Source organism: Centropristis striata, chromosome 13 (assembly GCF_030273125.1).
Source record: "Centropristis striata isolate RG_2023a ecotype Rhode Island chromosome 13, C.striata_1.0, whole genome shotgun sequence".
In the NCBI taxonomy this organism is placed as follows: Eukaryota; Metazoa; Chordata; class Actinopteri; order Perciformes; family Serranidae; genus Centropristis; species Centropristis striata.
In genome coordinates, this window is record NC_081529.1 from 15,799,301 (window position 1) to 15,820,621 (window position 21,321).

The following is a 21,321-nucleotide window of genomic DNA, read 5'->3' on the forward strand; positions in this document are numbered from 1 at the left end:
TGGATAAGTCCCTCAAACAAATATGAACTTTCCCTTTAAACAGTACATACTTTCTCATATTTTAACATATTTTGCTTGCTGCAAGCACTGCTGAGAAACAGTAAGCAGCACTGAAAACCCTTCCACTGAAAGAGATGTGAGTCATTAGGCATGTTTCCACTGAGTACTTTTTTGAAAGCGGCTGAGTGTTTTGGCTCCACCCACTAGTTAGTTCCCCTCTGTTCCCACACAGGTACTTTTGTGGCGGCTAACCACAGAGTTCAAATGTGACGTGAAGAGTTCTGCGACACTTACGTGATTATTCAGTGACAATTTTGACCGTGATGTCAGTGACGCGACGCTGACAACAGACGACACAACAAGTCCAGTCTAGACATTCTTTTTCCTTTGTCCATCATCTTCTCTTCTTTGGTCCCTTGTTCTTGATTCTCTCGTCTCAGTCTGCTCTGCTTATTTCTTTTTAAAATGGTGCTGTTATGTTGTGGTTTACGTCAAGTTCTACTCACGTCATATCCCACTTCAGAAAAAGCCTGAGGCAGGTACTTTCTGAGCCGCTACCTGAGCCACTAACTGGTGAAGTTGGGCTGATCTTGGGCGGATCCTCTCTTCCAAGCCACAGCCATAGCGGCTCACAAGAGGAAAAAGTACCTAATGGAAACGCTTCTATTGTTTCTAACAAAATATATTGCAAAGTTTATCTGAAGTTGGTTTGAGGCTTCATGTATCTCTCAAATATGCAGACGTGACAAATAAACACCTTGATTACTATCCCTTTAAATATCTAACTAAGAGCTGGTGAAGTTAAAATATGGGAACAGACTTTTTGTAAACTTGTTTGACAGTGCAGTGCAGGTGCTAATCTGCATCTCAGACAACACTATTATTGTCTACGTTTATCTCTCTGTCTGGATAGACAGTAACTCATAATCAGCCGTGATATTACAGGAAGGGAGCATATCTGCTCAACATTATGGCCGACGGGCAAAACATTCAGTTATGATGAATAAGATGCTGTCATTCTTCCGGTAGCCTAAAGTTAACTGTCTGCATATATAATACTATTTTCAGTGAGAGGAAAGCTGATATACTGCACACTTTGTTGTTTCAAAAGTGTTGCATGACCGAAGAGGATACTGTTCTAACTTTGAATTTGTTTTCTGTCCATTGAACCACAACAATGCAACTGGGCACTAAATATTTTGGGAAGCCATTTTTTCTTTGCAGTCCTTCAGTGGTTAGATCTAATAGGTTTAAACGGTCATTTGTCAGTCTATAGTACCTTCAGCTGATCCAGTTCCAACAGTAACATCATAATGTGCTTTGTTAAAGCACCACGTTGCCTGTTAATTCCAGCTTGTTATAGGTATCATTCTCCCCCCTAACAGTCAAACAGGAACCTGTTCTTATTCAAATCTGCAAATTTGTTAATGCCAAGCTTCCAGTGTCTTTTGCCTGGTAATTTTTTTCTTTCTTATCGGTGCTCAGAGGAGATCTTTGCCTCCTTTTGCCTTTCCAGATGTCAATGTGATTGAACCCCAGAGTCCCACAGGGTACCATTATTGGGCCTTTCTCTTTTCCCTTTAAGTGGTGTCCTGAGGGGCCATTCTCAGAAAATAGGGCTTTTTGTTTCACTGTTATGCAGATGACACCCACATTTACTGTCTTAATGACATCAAACCTGGATCCAGTGGTGCTTGTTATGCTCCTCATATGGACCTGTGTTCCCTGGAACCATATGAAACCTTGATGTGATTCAAACAGATAAGCCCAATGATAAAATCTCTTTTCAAGTAGAGCCTCTTATCGAAGGTGAACCCTTTTTTAAAATCATACAATCATTTTGAAAAGGTTACAGATGCTTTCGTCCTGACCTGACCTGACCTGATGACTGTAATGCCCTCCATGTCGCTCTCATGCTTGCAGTTTGTACAAATGCTGCAGCTCATCTTTTTACAGGAACCCCCACAGGGTCCCTTCACTGGCTCCCTGTACTTTTAGGATTGATTTTAAGATTTTATTGTTTGCTTACAAATCAATAAATGGGCTTGCTCCAAACTATCTATTTGACTTTTTTTTATGGGCCATCAGGGTCACTCAGATCGGCTGATCTTGAATTTCCCTCGGGATAAATAAAGTATCTATCCATCTGATTAGTTGCTTCTGGTTCTCAAAAGACAATGGTTGAATGAGAGATTGCACCTGTGCAATTGTAGCCTCCAAACATATTTTATTGTCCTTTTGTCTTAAATTATTAATTATTGTTATTTTTTATTGTACAGCACTTTGGTGAACTGTTGTTGTTGTTGTTGTTGTTGTTGTTGTTTTTAAATGTGCTTTATAAATAAATTTGGATTGGACTGGAATCAAGCTTTTTTTGGCAGGAGATTACAAACTTTAACAGTTTTGTATTTCTCAGAATTGAATCAGAAGCAAAGAAACATGACTACAAACACAATGAACTATCATGAAAAATGAACAGAAAGCTTGTTAAAACAAAACAAGAGGCATCAACTCTAACAAGCCAAAGGTTTTATTGTTGTTAAGTTAACATGACGTCACAGTGTGTAGCGTTGGTCAAAACTAATGTTATATTCACATCTGCAGAGGTTTTTCCCCCGCAACAAAGCACGATTCACCTGCGTCTTCGCTACGAGACTCAGAGATTCTAAATAAGATCGACATTCAGAAAAACCCCAAAGTAAATGGAAGAGAGGGCTGTATGTTATTGGGAGAACCAGGAGAAGGGGTTTGAGTGACAGGAGTGGAAGTTGTGGAGGGGGGAAGGTGGGAGGCACATGGGAACACAAATTCACAGCTTGTCCTTGGTGATGAGCACAGCGACAGCCAGCTTCGGCGTAGCACCACTCTCATTAGTGGCAGGGCCTGTCAGCATGGCTCCAGTCAGCAGGACTCCTAACAATGCAGGAGGCCTGGATTACAATGTTTGAGTTGTGACATCCATCCATCCATCCATCTATCTATCCATCTTTAATCCTAGCATGCTTTTCCTTTTCACCCCAGCATCCTCCCTTTCAAAATAGAAAAATAAGGACTTCTGGTGCTGTGGGATTTACTGGAGGTTATCTCCACAGCCCTGTCTGCCTCTTTCTCTCTCTCTCTCTCTGCTATCAGTCAAACACTACAGAAACTGGCTAGTGGATTTGGAGTTTAGTGGATTAACTGGAGGCTGGAGGACACTCGGCTTCCAAACACCTCCTCATGCATGCCCTGACGCGTCCTGGTGTCAAAAGACGTCTTATCAGGTTGTGTTCAAGAGACAGAGGGCACCAGAAGCTGAGTGTGGGATGAATGGAGGATGCAGAAGAGCAGAAGTGATGGAGGAAAGTTTAAAACACACACAGTTATTCTTGTTTATTTTGGCTCGTTAGACCTCCCCCCAGGAATGTGTGGGTTTTTATACAGACTTGTGTTAGTAATGTTGTACCTGTTGATGGGAAAACTTTTCATAAACGAAATACATAATATGTTACGTCACTGTAAAGGTTGCCATGGTCACTGCCCTCTGAGTTGAAAGCATACAAACACTCAGCATCTGCTGTTGCGGGTGCAGTCGTATGGAAAAGCACACAGCTAAAATGGGCTTTTATGCAAATTACTGTACAAATAAACAGAATTCATCAAGGTTTTTTTTTTTTTGCTGAGTGGTGCTGTAATATGAAGATAATTGGAATCTGAATGCCAAAACTCATAAATCAAACATACCTTTGATCCATTTTGGACTCTGCAGTGATTTAATCTTGTTGCTGCCAGCTATATCAGTTTGTCTGATGTGACACATTGTGCTCGACTCTTTTCTACCTCCCTGATCCCCATGTCTATACACTCACACCGTGTCTACAGATTACAGACTGTCCAGTATGTTGCACAAAATATTTCTTGTTGCATCTCCTGGTTCTGCAGTTTTACCCATCAAAAACAGCCATAGCAAGTTGCTTGGCCACTCAGTGAGGTTGAGATTTGTGGAAAAGTAACTTCAATACACACTAGATTGGATGTGACGATCCGTGCAAACTGACAGCATTGCTCCACTCAGGCCCCGTTTACACGAAGGGAAAACGCAGATATTTCCATGTGGTTTGGCCTCTCATTTACACGAAAACCCCATTTTTATCACGGAAAACGATTATTTCTAAAAACTCCGGGCAAAGTGGAGAAGTTGGAAAAACTCCGGATATGTGTTGCCATGTCAACTGGGAGAAACAGGGTTTTAGGTTCTCACGCTCCTTCTATCTAGTTGTTTTGAAAGGAACAGGAAGTCGCTTGTGTTATTCGTTGTTGATTCTGAGGATTCTGATTGGCTTGCATGGCTTTATCCTTCTCCCTACACTGCCGCCCATAGGTTTGGCATACTTATAATGGTGCTCGATGGCGTATTTATGCGGGTTGATATAAATGACAACTTTTTTGAAAACGGAGGGGGGGAAATATTTGTTTCTCTAAATACCCTGCTATGTATAAACGTGGCCTCAGTCAGCTCCAATCTGAACAAAATGTCTAATCAGCCAGAATTAGACCAATTAAAAACACCTGTGCAGGTAATACAAGCAGCAACATATAAGCAGTGGAGGCTGCTGCTAAAACAAAGGAATAAAATGCAAAATAGCACCAGGCAAAGGGTAAAAAAAAAAAAATCAGTCCAAATTCACCTGCAGAAAGCTGATCTAACATACCTCTCATTTCCTGCCTCAATCCGATTCTGATGTCTGCAAAACTCTCACTCATACTTCCCATGCCACATTTCACATACACATAACCACACGTCAACCTCCACCATGCTATATATTAGCTGAACAAAATTTCTACGTTTCAAGGCCTCTTCTATGGCAGCTAATCTGAAACAATGCTACAAATCTGGTTTGTTAAGAGAGTCTGGAGATAAAATTAAAACAGGTTATGAGTGATTTCCAGTAGTTTTTACCGGAACGGGATGCTGGCCAACATCCTACTCACAGCTGTACAAAAAGATGTTTTTGGCAGAAATTCTAATGAGGGAGTCTAGGAGTCTTTCAAACGGATTAGCCTGCAGGTGATGATAAAAGGAGAGATAAATGAAATGATAGGATGACTCTGATGGGACAGTTTTGGGGTTTGGAAAACAAAATGTAATAATCTTCAGATCGTGACCAAGGCCTGGACCTTTAAGGAAGATCTTTGTGTTCAGTTGTTGATTCCTTAATGATCTGTAAAGAAAAGACACCACATTTAAAAATAGAAAAATAACAAATCCCTGGTGAGTTTTTGCTGGCATCAGGTGTGCTGAGCTACAGTGAGTAAGTGTGAAAACGTGCAGAAGGGTTCAACATTGCCCTCCAGAGGGAATGGCTGAGAGGTGCAATGTGCAGATTGGCCCGCTGCAGTGAGTGTGTGTGAGTTGAGGTGTGTTGTTTTGGAAAAAGTGCGCACCTCTCCATCTCTGGTCTCCACAGTCCGAACCAGGATGCTCCTCTTCACATGGGCCTCTGGGGTTTTAGTGTCCAGGTTGGTTTCTGAAAGAGGAATAGAGGGAGAAAGAGAGACAACATTTAAATGCAGTGAAAGAAATTATATATTTATATATATAGTCTTCAAATGACCACTATAGCAATGCAAAAATACATTACAAGTAAAAGTCCTGCATTAAAAATCCTGCTTAAGTAAAATAATGTAAGTAATCAACATGTGATTAAAGTATTCAAGCTAACTTACTGGTTTGGTCCCTCTGACTGATATTATTATAAATGACATCAGGAGCTTATTAATATTGAAGTATCAGTGTGTCAAACAGCATTTTACTGTTGTAGCTGCTGAAGCTATAGAGATTTATGTACAGATACAGTTGAGACGTGGTGATTAATGGGGGAACATAGAAAAAAAAGTTCTGATTCACAAATCTCTTTCCAGTTTTTTGTTCCAAGCTTTGATTTTATTGTGACATATTATAACATTTTTGTTGAAGTGAAATCTTGTTTCATTAAGAGGGAAAAATCATGATTTGGTGGAGCTGTTAAAGGTATAATATGCAGGATTTTACTAAAAAAACAATGACTAGATTCTCCCTCAATCAATTTTGACCTACAACCCTGATTCCAAGAGCTTGGACGCTGTGTAAAACCTAAATAAAAACAGAGCCTATATAGTATATGTCGACATGAATTACATGAAGCAATGGTAGCCAGTGGACCCAAATTTGCTATGGATATTCATGCTTCCCAAACAGTGATTACTAATGATTTTAGTGACCCCATGATCTTTCTTCAAGTGGCTAAAATATCTAAGTTTACCCTAACCCTAATTTTTTTGAGCATTTTTATATATAGTATGTGCAAAAATATATAAATCAATCAATAAAAGGAAGCAAATATGGAGAGACTCATGATACTGACCTCTAAACTGCAGGTTGGAAAAGCTCTGAACTGGGATGGTGATCCTGGAGGAAGAAGAAGAAGAATAAGGAAGAATAATTATTATTGTGATTTGTTTGTTGGTTGTTTTGCTTCCAACCTGGTCAGCTCCAGCTCACCTGCTCTCCTCTCCCTCCAGCAGTTTCCTGTAGGTGGCGATCTCGATGTCCAGGGCGAGCTTGACGTTGAGTAGGTCCTGGTACTCCTGCAGGTGTCTCGCCATCTCCTCCTTCAGAGCGTGGATGTCCTCCTCCAGGCGGCTCACTGTATCCTGATAACCAGAGGTCTCCATGGAGAAGCGGTCTTCCATCTCCCGGAGCTGGCGTTCCAGAGACTCGTTCTGGGAGAGAAAACACAGCACAAAGTGATGAACACCAAAACATGTGATGCATGTTTTTACTGAGGCTTCATTTCAAGGTTGGGCAATTCTGTAACGTAACATCCTCTTCTACTATTTCGTCTGCTATTACAGGTGCATCTCAATGAATTAGAATATGATGGAAAAGTCCATTTCCAGTAGTTCAAGTCAAATAGCCCCAACCAACATATTGAGTGCATATTGATGGACAAACTTTTCAGAGGCAAACATTTCCATGTTAAACATACTTTTTAAAATTGGTCTTTTGTAATATATATATATTTTTTGAGTCACTGATGTTTAGGTCTTCATTAAATGTAAGCCATAATCATTATAATTAGAAGAAATTAAATAAATGAACACATGAAATGGTTCATTCTGTGTGTAATGAATCAATATAATGTGTTATTTCCGCTTTTTGAATTAAATTACTGACATAAATACATTTTCTATGATATTCTAATTCATTGAGATGCACCTGTATAAATAAAAAACAAAAGATTTATCAGGACTTCAAGTCCAACCCAAAGCTTCTCTGTGAGCAAATAGCTGATTTTCTTACTTCCTGAAGACCAAACTGAAGGAAAAAAGTCACTAAACCAAGCGAGAATTGAAGTTGGCTGCAGCACAAGCCTCATCAGGAAAAATGTGATGATGTCTTTGGGTTACTGACTGCAAACCATGACATTGGTTTCAAGTTTATGTTACCTTCATTTGTCCATAAGTCCCTTAAAATTGGGAGATAATGTATAAAAGGGAAACATTTTCATTAATTTGAGTGTAAAGTTTCCTATGGAAATCCTATAGAACACAAAGAAGCTGCATCATTCCCATCTGACCAGAGATTAATTACAAAAGGAAATATGTCAGCGTTTTCTGTGGTTTAGTGAACTTACTGTCCCACGAAGAGACTCCAGATCGCAGGTCACCACTTGGATCTGGCGCCGGTAGTCATTAGCCTCCTGTTTGGCCTGACGCAGGGCTTCTGCGTTTCGATTGGCTGCATCTGTCAGATCAGCAAACTGTGCACAAAAGCAAACAATCCAACAGCCTGTGAGTAACTCCTCACAAGGACATTTGACTCTATTTCTCAGTACTTCTTTTGAGTCTTCTGACCTTGGATCGGTACCACTCCTCCGTCTCCTGCATGTTTGAGGAGGCCATGGTTTCATACTGGACCCTGATGTCCCTCAGAGCAGCAGTCAGGTCCGGTTTGGAAACATCCAGGTCCACGTGCACCTGCTGGGCCAAGATCTGCTCCTGTAACTCACGCTGCTCCTGAGAGAGAGAGAAAGGTAGTGAATAAAGGTCAAAAGAGGTGGTGAAAATGAGGTAGTTATAGTTAAAGTTGATTTAATACTTTTATTTCTTTCACTTTAATTCTTACCTCCTCGTGAGTTTTCTTCAGGAAGTTTATCTCATCCTGCAGGGCATCGATCTTCCTCTCTAACTGGACACGATTGAGAGCCGCCTCATCCACATCCTATGCAAAGAATGAGAGCAGACGGTCAGACATACTGAAGATGTAGATCAAGAATTAAGAGAAATATCCGCACAATTACCTGTCTGTAGGCATTCAAATTGTTCTCTGCATCCTGTCGGAGGCCAATCTCATCTTGCAACCTGAATGAGTCACAAAAAATAAGTAAAAAGTGTCAAATGAAAGTACTTAATACAGCAGGTATCATGTGCAATGCTGATTTAAAACTGCACAACTTATTTTCCTACTTTCATTTACAGTCCAACTCCAAATGTCTGTTACACTTCAGTGAAAGAAGATTTATTAGACATTTTAGTTTGTTTTGTCATAAATAATATTCAACTTTTTTTTTTTTTTTAAAAGTTTCCCCAACAATTCAGTTTTTACTTAAGAGATTGCAAGATCTTTTAAATAAGTGCCACAATTTATTTTCATGTTTGTTTTGGGTAAGGTCATAGGCAACAATTTCAGTTTTATTCAACAGGAAAACATGTGTACATTCACATATATATCATAATGTACATTTTAATAAGACATGTTTTGTTCGGGATGTGTTTGAATAACAAAAAATCCCTGAATTAATCCCAACTCAACTATTTTCAGTTTTGCTCCCAAATAGTATCCACATTTTTTTTTCTGCCTGCTTCTTTGTGACACATCAGTGAGACAGGAACATGCATACAGTTTTCTGCAAATCAGATGAGACTCCTGTATAATAGGAGCCAAAATTGAAAATCTATTTAAAGCATTTTCGTTCCGATTTTTAATGTGAGCTTCAGAGCTGCTCCTCGTGCTTCAGGAGACGACGGGGGCTCAGCTGAAAGGGCAGCTTATGCATCATTACACATTCACTCCAATCTCACAGCCAGAGGCCTTTCCCACGGGATGGAGCTCACACACACACACACACACACACACACACACACACACAAACACACACACACACAAAGGATCCATGTTTGCGTGCACACCGCCTCACACGCAGACACACACCACCCTGCAATCCATCTGAGGCATGGTAACAGAAACGGCCAGACTTGGGGTAACATCTGTACAGCTTCTGAATAGAACGGTTCAAGAAAAGCAGCAGAATCACAAAAGTGACCTTTGACCTCCTCGGCCACGGCCATCACTCTTCCCCAGTTCTTTCAGAGGACCGGCAGCTGTGTGGTAATCAGAGGAGCCTGAGGTAGACCTTTCTACCCTCAGAGATGTTCAATTCTTTCTCCTCACTAAATTAAATTATAGATTCATGCCACATATAAGTTAAAAAAAAGTTGGATATGCGGCTGCCGTGAATCAGTGTTTTGCAGTAACGGTGGACAAGAGAACATCTGCCTGACTGTCTGCTTCCTTTGTGGAGGGCTGCCATTGTGTTCGCCTCATTCCTCCACACTCGCTCAATGGCGGCGAGGGGTTCAGTCAGGATCAAGTTTGTAAAGAGGGATCCAGAAGTAAAGCTCGGGTAGAGCACAGCGGTCTGCATTCCAACAAACCAGAGACGAACCTCATCTGCATATAAATGCATTTGTAATTAAAAGAAGAAAAAAAACCTCTCAGCTATGCAACGGACGTGCCTCAAATCTAGCGAAGCTGAATTTATTTTTCTTGTCCTGGTATCAGAAAGCAGCGAGTGTACAGCATTAACATTCAAACAAAGTTCAGTTGATAAAACGCTGATAAAAAGCAACTCTAAATGGAGATAAATACTTTTGAGAAGATGTAATTCTCTGGCTTTAAACCAAAAAGATGCATATAAAAGTCAGCAAAACAAGAAAACACAAACTTTCTTGCAATTTTCAGAAGATGAAAGAGTAATTTACCAGGTAAAACAGCAGATATACAGAAGGAAGGAGTTTGCTGCTCCTCCCCTCCACCTGTTAGATGTCTTCTTATTGTTTGATTTCAATTTTCAACTTAAGCAACCTTATGAAGACATATGCCAACATCTTTTTATACTTTAAATGTCTATTTGTATTGTCCACAAAGCTGTACAGGACTTTTCTACATTTATATTTTGCTTTTTTTAGCATGTGCCAATTTAACAAATGCATTTTCATTATCAAAAAGCTCAAGCAAGCAAGGAAAAGTAGTGTGCATAAGTCAGATTAATGCTATTGTGCATCCCACCAACAGGAGTCCCACCTGCCCCCTCCTACCTCTGCTTGAGCATGGCCAGATCTGCAGCCAGGTTGTCCTTCTCTATCTCCAGCCGAGCTTTCCCAGTGGTGAGCCCGTCCACCTGCCTGCGCAGCTCCCTCAGCTCCTCCTGGTAGATGTCCCCGAGGCGGCTGGGCTCCTTCCCCTTCAGCTGGTTCAGCTCGGCCACCAGCACCTTGTTCTGTTGCTCCAGCAGGCGCACCTTCTCTATGTAGCTGGCAAAGCGGTCGTTCAGGCCCATCATCTCCATCTTCTCGTTGGTGCGCGTCTCCTTGTACTGGGCCTTCATCAGGGTGTCAGCTGAGAAGTCCAGCCGGTCCACGGGGCTCCCCAGGAGAAAGGCCGCGTTGGATGAGCCCAAGGAGATCCGGGACATGGGGCTGGAGTGGGTGAGGTTGCGAGGGGTGCCATGCCAGGAGAGGCGGCCAGAAGAAAGGCTCCCAATTCTGACTCCTGTGCTGCCCGAGCCCTGAGGCCCAAAACGCTTCCTGTATGAGGACTGGACTCTCTGACTCTCCATGATGGGGACTGAAGCTCACTTGGGGTACAAACAGAGCTTTTATAGAGGCAGGCGAACCCCCCAAGTCCAAAGCAAAGAGGCCACAGGGTGCGGCAGAGAGGAGGGAGGGTGGCAGGCAGTGAATGGGACAAAAAGAGAGAGCGAATGGGTGGTTTACATGACACTCAAAGAGCTGTGTGCCAGGGATTGTCTGTGCTCGTCCACTCAACTACAAATGTCTCTTGGCTTCTCTCTCTCTCTCTCTCTCTCTCTCTCTCTCTCTCTCTCTCTCTGTCCCCCCTCTCCTCCCTTCTCCCCCAGCCTCTGACTCACTCCCTCTTGCTCACTCTTACTTTCACCCCTTTTTGTCTTTCTCTCTTTCTTTCTGTTCCAGCTGAATGAAAAGGAATTTGTGTGACAGGGTCTGGCCACCGATTCAACCTGACCACACAAACACAGAAAGTTTGATGGGACAAAGAGGTGGAGCTGAAGAGATCTCAGCAGATTGACAGATGAAACAGATAAATTAGAGACTAGAGAGAAAGAGTGAAATATTAAATGTTTACATGTGTTGCACAGTGTTCAACATATTAACCTGCAGTATTGAGTGGAATTACACTTTGGATCTCACTGAGGAGACAAACAGGTTGTAGGAAAAAACCTCAGAGCTGTTTTCTCTCCTCTTTGGACCAACAGTTTATTACATAACAAGGACACAACTGTCTACAATTATCCACAAAAAAACTGCTTACTCTAATGTGAATAATGGAATCAGTTTAGTCTTTGATTAAAGACAAAATTTTCAGAGTTTCATTTGTTTTTCTTCTTGTTCTTCACATTTTTTTGGACAGGATAGATGACGATAAACAGACATTTCGAAAGAATGATGTCATGTCATACTATATTAGTCGAAAGTTTTTTTTCCCCCTACATGAGGGACGGGCAACTTACATGCTGGAGGGGTCCACAATTTTTCATCAGCATTGCCACAGGGCCACAGGACCATGCACGTAACCAGATACGATGAAACTGCAATTTTAAATATGTTTACAGTGCAGTAACTCAACATATTTCATGCTCAAATGCATGTATGACAGTAAAGAGGAATACAAAAGGTTTTAAACAAATAAAAAATAACTACTTACTGTGATTTATTTATTTTTCAGTGCAAGAACAGCAGACCAACATTAATTGCAAGAAGTAATTTTGTGCATTTTTACACTGCACTTTTTCATGCTCAAATGTATGTAGTTGTACTGAGGGCCACTTCAAGTGAGGGTGAGGGCCGTATGCGGCCCCCGGGCCTCCAGTTGCCCATCCCTGCCCTACATCATTATTAATCATTTAAATATGTTTCTAATTGTAAACTATTATATTATTTGGTCAGGTGTTCAACACTAATTCTCTTCATGCACCCTGTTGAGAGATAGTAAAGACTATAAGCTGTCAAAATAAAGAAAATACACAATCTAAAATGTAACTGATTACAACAACAATAATATTAAAACTAAATAACTAACAGAAAATAAATAAATGGAAATTCAAAATCCACCTATTGAGTCTATTGAGAAATAATTTTGTTTTCAGACACAGTCCTCTGTTTAATCCCTTTAAAAATCATCAGTAACCACTTTGGAAAAGATAGATTACAAAAGTTTTGGGAAGATATACACTTTATCTGTCAAAAATTAATCACATTGTCACAATCATTTCATGGAAAGAGGTAAGAAAAGATTTTATTCCAACTTCATGAGTGACCGTGTATTTCATTTTTGTTGATTTATTCTCTGTTTTACTATTTTTATTTTGTTTTATGAACATTCCCCTGTCAGCCATTGCAATTTGTTTAATTCTATGTTTGTTTTAATAAACATTGTATTATTTGTCTTTTTATTCTATTTTATTAACTTTTTAAAACTTTTCTTTATACTATTTTCTCTTTATTATCATGTTACTTTTTTGTCATTTGCTTTGTTAAGCACTTTGAAGTGCACCTGATTTGTTAAGTTGTTAAGTTAAAACAAAAGAAGCTTTTTATGACCCAAAATTCAGCCATTGCTATTGCTAAGGTAAGTCGCCTAGTCTCCCTAATGAATTTACTTATTAAATGCTGCATCGTGTGAACAAAATGTTTGTTATGCTGCGAAACAGATTGCATTATTTTAACATGATAGACAAAATTTATATGCTTATTGTGTCAATTAGAATATCACAAAACTAAACTTTCTTGGCACACTGGTGAGCATTTCTAATGTGCATTTTGTGCTATGAAATCATTAAGGTGTTTAATATCATTAGCATTTGCTTAATTTTGTGGCATGAAATGCATTCTGTGATATGAAAAACTATGTAACACAATGTAACTTTGTGCACATAATGCATTTTACAAACTTATTTCATGACTCATAAAGAATTCTCTACACAAAGTTCAGCATGTGCCACTTGGCACCGAATAACTGAGTCTACGCCAAAGTGTCTGCACAAAAGCACCAGAGCCAATGATTTGAACTGGTCCATGCTTTTGCAGTTACAAATTAATTTTAATTAGCTTAGCATGCTTAACATGACAAAACAACATCACACATAACTGCACATCTAATTGGCGGCAGCAGCACATGCAGGGGGAGTTTGCAGCCGAGGCTCCAGTGAGACTGCAGGACTCTGGGGTGTTCACTCTGTTCTGGTTATTAGACGTCCAAAGACAGATGGACGGTGTGGGGTGTCGGGAGGGAGGAGACCTAAACTGAACCCCAGGAGGACGAACAGAGGCTGCGTTACAAAACCATTTTCACCCATTACCTTGACAACCGGCTACGTCAAGGCACTTCAGCTGATCTTTTTCTGACTTCTTTTTGAAGAGGACGGGAGAAGTGGAGATTGTGATTTACTGCCTGCTCTCCAAGTATTCATCCCTGAAGACAACAAGAGTTAAGGCATGACAGTCCTTTGATGCAAAACACTGCCAAAAACAATTATTATATTCTTAAAAACACTGTTTTACTTAATTGACTAGCTTGTTTACAACACATATAGTCTGGAAATGTTTTAAACAGAGATGGGAAGAAGTCACAAGTAAGTTCCAATCAAGTCCCAAGTCAAGACAAGACAGGAGAAATAATATGTAATATATAACAATAATATATCACATTTATAAAAATCATAATTTATTTTTAAAATTTGTATTCATGCTCATGGTTTTCTCCTATAACTTGATTTGATGCTGTCAGATTCGTTTAAACAAAATTCATTTGGGGAATTTAGTGTTGACTTGATGGGAATGTATAGTGGTAGTAATGTAAGTTAACTCAGGAAATTAATAGTTTTATGATGCACTTTAAATAATATACTTTTATTTATTTGGGCTTGAGGGAAAGAATCACATGTTGAGTTGCAAATTTTTTTCCATGTCTAAAGTTATCAAATATGTGACTCGAGTCCATGCCTCTGCCTTTTAAAGTATAAAAAGGTTGTTAAAACATAAATATAAAAAGTAAATGAGTATAATAAATATAACATCTTATATTTCTCCTTGGTTCCAAGGAAAAAGTGATAAAAAAAGTTGCAGATAAGTTGATAAAATAAGAAATGAAAATAAATTGATTGTATTTAATGTATTTATTTGAATTGTTCTATTTTTATTTTATTTTTTTTTTTTAAAACCAATGGCTGGCTGGTCGTGGGAAACAGCAGGAAAAACAATACAGTGTGTATTTGAAAATCTTCTAGCATTAACTTAAAGTTTAATTCAAACATTATTTGTAGTTAGGAATAAAAAACAGTGGTGTAGTAATTAACTGTGGTGCTGTTACAGGTAGTAAAAACCACAACAGCAGTGGGACATAAAGGACTTCCTTGTTACTGGGTCATAAAACCACAGCGAGTGGAAATCAGTGGTACTGGGAGGCAGACAGTGAATAAAGCACCGTATGACTCTACTATCTGGCCTCCGACTGTTGATCCTGTTGAGGAAGAAAAACAACAACACAGTGTCTTGAATTCCAATTTCTCTGTTGTTAAAAGAGGTTAAACGAGATGGCACACTGTAAGTCTGGCAGAGATTTGTTGATAATAAAGGCTCCATCTCTAAGGATTAATGCCAGGGTTGCATCATTAAGGTGACACTAATTGTTTGGGCTCTCTGGATTTTTTAGACAATCTCAGCCGTTGCCTCAGATCTGGTCACTGAGGTAATATGTCTCGAAGATTAAACATCCACAGCGAGAGGAGAAGGGGTGGGGTGGTGCAGACCTCTCCCTCCCTGCTGCTGGAGTCAGTGGAGGGCCAAGTCAAACAGCTGATTCATGTCTCCAACAGAAGGAGACTATTTAATTTGCAGGACTTACAAGAAAAAAAGGGTGAAGGGCTGAATATTGATGCTGCAGGACTTATTCTGATCTCAGGCCAAGGAAACATGGCTGCCAGCTAAGTTTGACTGCGAAACACTCAACGCTTGTTTTGTGTCTCTGACATTTTACACCCAGAATCCCCAGCATGAACCTCACCGCCGCCATCCTTCACCCTCACTGACGGTTCTGCGTGGCAACATACCAAATTGAATCCTGACTAACTGGCTGTCTCAGCTCCACCCTCATCACTACATCAAGGCCCCGATTCTCCAGACAGGCTGTAAATTAAAAGAAGGTATGTCCTTTAAAGGGAAAGTTCACTCAAAAAATACATATTTTCCCACCAGGTGGCAACCTCCAGGTCTGAGCAGTGAGGCAAACCAGGAAGTGCCTCAAGCTGCATTCTAGCGAAAAATTCCAACAGGGGGCGCTGACGACAGCTGCAGAAGCATTTGGGTCTATTCATTTCAATACAAAATAAGAAAACTTTTCACTTGATTTATTACCTCAAAATTATTTTTTTTAGGACAACACTATGGTCTCAATCGCTAGTAAAAAACTTCTTCAAGACAATATGATGTTGATAGTGTAAATAAGGGCCCCATTTAGGAGAAAACAGAAGATAAGGAATTGTATGATTTCGGGCATGGTTACCTTTGATTGACAGGTGGCTAACAAGGCGAGCCGTCATCAGAAGAGAAGCATAATAAATCATATCCACTTGTCAGAAAAATTAAAAAAAAAGGACATTCACCGGTTTGGTTTAACTTTGACCCTTTCACACTGTATTTTCACTTAATGACAGTTTATTTAAATGTTTTGTTCATTAAAAATGAATTTTTCAGCGTTTGGTTGGACTAACAGACACTCCAAGGAATCGCTGTTTATTTTTCTTAGGTAAGTAACGTATATTTTGTTTTTTGCTAGCCAAAATGAACATACCAGTTAATGCTCCAGTTAATGCATGCAACATGAATTAGCAGTGACTTTGCTCAGTCAGGTTGAGGTGTAGAGAGGTCAGATCCCTCTCGCTCCTTCACAGTCCAAATATGGTCTGCTCCCCGTTTCCGCAAAACAAGATGGAGACACAACATGGCGACGAACTCGATGCCTCAAACAGGCAGTCCGTAAACCAATGGGTGATGTCACTGTCACTACGTCCATTATTTATACAGTGTATGTTTCCCACTTACTTGTAGTGCTATTTATGAGCTGCAGCTTTTAGGGATAGAGATATTTTTTTGTTGCCTTACCTAGCTTTAATTTAACAAGATTCATTTCAGCCACCTGTGTTTGTCCTTATCAGTGAGGCCTGAGGCTGGAACGGATCACACACAAAAAAAAACCCATGTAACTGGATATATTGGAGGAGTAAAAACAGACCAAACTATGGAAACGGATTAAAGAATACCCTGACAGAAAAAACAAACAAACAAAAACTTGATGCCAAAAAGTCTTTAACTGATCAGCAGTTGGAGAGAAAGCAAAGGAAAGGCTTTTGTCTTTGAGAAACAGATGTCTGGGACGGACACACCAGCAAAATGATTCCCTCTGTTCTTTGAAGACGGGAAAATTTTACAACCTGCAAAATCATGTCATTATGAAGCTATCCTCACTTGAAGCTCTACTCATGAAAGTCACTCGAGCCAACACAGGAAATAACCCAAATGCAAAAGATGAACAGTCCTTACTTGTCTCACAAAGTCGTTTTACAGTGACAAGGCATGCAGAGGCACCAAAAAACATGAGGTATTAACAGAGTCTAAAAAAAATCAGAAACACAAGGAAACGGGCTGGAAAGCTTACAGTGAACAGACAAGACGAACTGGCACAGAGATGAGGGCGAAACAGAGACTAAATACACAGAGAATGCCGGGAGGGGATTGGGAAGAAGCGAAAATAATCGGGGCGGGGCAGGTTAATCACACAGGTGGGATAACATGTGGGGACAGGAAGTGAAAGCAGTTGTGTCAAGAGATGAAGGAAATGGTTAGAGCCAGAAAAATAGTTTCACTTGAAAAGAAGTACACTAGTACCCTCAGCAAAGGAATATACTTTAGATATTAAAAGTAAAAGCATTTCAAGTTCTGTATTGTATTTAATATTGTATAATTGTACTAATATTCCTGATGCATTATTATGTAGGAAGCATTTTAATGTTGTAGTTGCTCAAGATGAATATATCATGTAAACTGCTTTGTTCTGTTGGGTAGTTTAATCTATAGCAATGCATCAGTTGAGTATGCTATGTAAAATTGTGAAAAAGTTGTTTAACCCTCCCGTTATGTTGCGCGTCAAATTGACCCATTTCAAAGTTTAAAAAATTATCTAAAAAAATAGTGAACAGTATTTTTTCATAAAAAGAAAAAAACTAAAATAAAAATTCATTAAAATAAAACATTTTAAAAATCACTGTCATGTACAAACTATTGTATTCTATATGTAGGTATTTCCAATGTACATAAAAAAAGTGTTAACATGCTTTTTTTATGAAAATGAGTGAATTATCCTCATTGAACCATGATCTGTGAGAGGTAAAGAACACCATTGCACTAAATATTGACTGAGATGGTTAGTAATGGAGTTAATGGTGAAATATAAACAATATTTATTGGGATGTTTAGTTCCTTTTTTTTGGATGATTAAATATGCTCCGAGTCAAATTGACCCACGAACATTATTGCTGTTCCTGAGAAACGAACATAACATGAGGGTTAAAAAAACCCAACAGTATTTCTGTCTGTAATTCATTAGAGTAGAAGTATAAAGTAGCATAAAAATGTACTTTCCACCACTAATTACAATAAATTATTACACCATTAGACACATCTCTGGACCTGCATCTTATTTTAATCTACCTGTGTGCACCAGCTTACATCACTGATTAATCACTGACCCTCAGGTTCATTTCTGAACCCTGAGACGTGCCGGGGTTAAAAACAACACGGTCAAATGCTCAGCTGTTATACTGAACCAGCAAGGCCTCACGAGAGCGAGCTGTGGTGAGAATCGGGGGGCTTAACTGGGACAGATAAGCAGGCTCTGTGACTCGGCACCACCGGGTCCAAACAGAGGGCAGCCACAAAGAGGAGAGCTGGTTCAGATTGACGCTCCAGTCTGCCTGTCAGCAAGAATGCTGGGGGCCCAAATATACCACACAGACAGTGCTGCATACCACAAACACATCACACAACAAGCACAGCACCCAAAAACTAACACACTGATGGTCTTTAAACGTTAAACTATGCCACTAATGAGACAACTACAATATTACAAACTTGAGAGAAGTCCCACAAGGCCTTGGTCTGCATACCACAAACAAATCACACAACAAGCACAGCACCCAAAACTAACTCAGACTGAAAAAATATTAGTCGTGTTGAATGTTGATACACACGCCTTTAAACGTTAAACTATGCCACTAATGAGACGGCGACAATAATACAAACTTGAGAGAAGTCCCAAAAGGCCTTGGTCTGCTCTTTTTAGCATCTGTCTCTTCATATAAACTAATATTATCTTCACAGTCTAAATAGCAAAAAGAGAAACAGAGAACCTGAATTCTCTCCCAAATTTCAGCTGTGCTCGCTGCTCTGTGCAGGTGTAATTAGGCACAGTGATGCCAAATGCTAACATGCTCAAAATAATGCAACCATGCAGATGTTTACCTTGTAAACAATGTCAGCTTCAGCATGCTAACATTTGCTTATTGGCACTTATATACGAAGTACAGTTGATAATGTGATTAGTCTGCAAGTATTTAGACAAAATCCCAAATTTGTGGTATTGAGTTATTGAGTTGGCCCGAGAAGATGTCATATGATACTTTGATAGGGTGATATTTGATACTTTATAAACATGAGGACAAAAGTTGCATGGATGAGGGGAAAAAATTTGATAAATTAGACCGAATAATACTACAAAAGTGCCCCGAAACTATCACAATCCTCTGCACCATGTTATCAGGCTTGAATCTTTTTTTGTGTTCTGTGAAAAGAAAGAAGACAAACCAGAATGCATCAATTCATAAAGGCAATAAAAACCAAACCTGTCAAAAGCAATACATGTCTCTGTGTCGCACTAATTCAAGAAAAAGGCCCTTTTGTTCGATACAATCCGCTTTCCCCTCTCACAGACAGACACGGCTGCAGAAATCTCTGCTTCCTGTGTCTGCCTCCTGTTTTCCTTCATGAGATGAAAAAATAGAAGAAGGGACTAAATGAAAGAGAGAGAGAAAACAGTGCATCAATCAAGTAACTTCTCACTGCCAACAATGAGGTCATTCTTTCATTTACTGGACTCAACAAGTCTGGACAAGCTGAAAATGTCCTCCTACACATGTAAACAAACTAAACTAACAAAGAGTAGTGCAATGTTACCCACTACACATTTAAGGTACTTGTCTTTAAATTGAGTTTATTTTTTTAAATGCTGCTTTCCATTTTTACTCCACAGCATTTCACAGGAAGATATTGTACTTTTTACGTCACTATATTTATCTGACAGCTGTAGATGCTTTACAATTTTTTGCATACAAAACATGTTTTCTTATCAATTAAACAGTTTCTACAAGCATTTTTATAGACCTGCATTTATGTAATGCTTTCTATTTTACTACTCCTTTTTATTTCTTCACTTTTTTTTTTTTACTCCTTTTACCTTTTATTTTGTGTATCTGAGAATGTCTTTTGATTATTCCTGCTGTCTCTTATTGTTTTTCTTTTTTCTTTTAATGTGCTTGTAATGTAATTGTTTTTATCCTTAATGCCATTCCTTTTGTGTTTAACTGCTCTCTGTCCAAGCATTTTGTAAACCGCTGTTTTTAAAAGTTGCTATATAAATAAAGTTATTATTATAATAAGAATTTTGAGTTTAAGTCATTTTCAATGCAAATATTTAGTGGTTCCAGTTTTACAAATGTGAAGATTTCCTGCTGTATCTTTAATAATTTTATTTTTTCAATAATTTTAATTTATTTTTAACAATTGGGATTTTTTAACTATTGCTTGGACAATTCGGATGTCTAATGTTGGACTATGAGAACTTGTGATTGTTATTTCTTTCTATTTTCAAAAGTTTTACAAACCAGCAATTAACCGTTTAATGGAGAAATTAATCCGGGTTAATCCAGGTTAATCTGTAATGAAAAAAATCATTAGTTATTGGTTCAAAACAAGCTCCAACTCTTTTGCACAATATCTGAATAATTCCTCCACCACAGCAAAAAAAAAAATACACATTTTTTTAAAACAATTTATTTGTTTTGGAGAAAGGGCATGACATATATATAATATATAAACACTGTCATTAAACCTACTATTCTTTTCTTGTTGTAAAATAAATTTGATACATTAAGACTTTGCACTGCAAGTCCTGTCAAGATACATAATCATACATTTACATATATAGATCTCTAAACGACTAGTTTGTAATCATTTGCTTACCACAGGGTTCTTTATCTCTTTATTGTCATATTTTATTTTAGCTGCCTTTTAGCCTGTAGCGTTAAAAGCAGCAGTAAGCTCTTTGCCCAGAACATCTTTCAGGACTGGACTCGTCTGAACCCTGGGGTAAACAAAGTCGTCGTCTGGCTTGGAAGGCAAACTCTGGCTCCGACCCTGCTCCTCTTTGGCTCTCACACACCCTTAAATTACATTTATAGTAACACTGAGATCACACAAAAATACTCTAAAGGTTTCATTCATGAGACCTTGTCGCCAATGATGCAAAGTTTCCGTAACCTTTCAGGTAATACTGTCGTCTAAATGTATAGCTAAGGATGTGTGGAAAGGTTTTGTTTTAAGCTGCAGCCAGAGTTCGTTTTCCACCCATTTTTCATTTATAAACCCCAATTGTGTAATGTCTGCAAAACCAGCTGCTTTCAATGATTCACCTTTAACGACACAAAGTCCTAAAAGTATCCTCAGATTTGACACCGTCTAAATATAAAAAATATATTTATACATATATTTATATATATATATTTGCTTATAACAATCTAATTGGGATGGACATGGGGATATAAATAAAAATTAAACTATTTCACATTTGAAGTATAAAAAAAAAAAAAATTAAAT

At 38.9% G+C, this 21,321-nt stretch overlaps 1 protein-coding gene across 1 annotated transcript; it reads right to left on the bottom strand.

Moving 5' to 3' along the window:
• Nucleotides 1–2,512: 2,512 nt before the first annotated feature.
• gfap (glial fibrillary acidic protein) lies at nucleotides 2,513–10,934 on the bottom strand. Its single transcript, XM_059348402.1, has 9 exons — nucleotides 10,399–10,934; nucleotides 8,322–8,382; nucleotides 8,147–8,242; nucleotides 7,876–8,037; nucleotides 7,656–7,781; nucleotides 6,521–6,741; nucleotides 6,384–6,427; nucleotides 5,425–5,507; nucleotides 2,513–5,201 (listed from the first exon to the last, which is right to left on the bottom strand). The coding sequence occupies exons 1-9, from the start codon at nucleotides 10,917–10,919 to the stop codon at nucleotides 5,160–5,162; spliced, it is 1,356 nt and encodes a 451-aa protein (XP_059204385.1). The 5' UTR covers nucleotides 10,920–10,934; the 3' UTR covers nucleotides 2,513–5,159.
• Nucleotides 10,935–21,321: the final 10,387 nt, after the last annotated feature.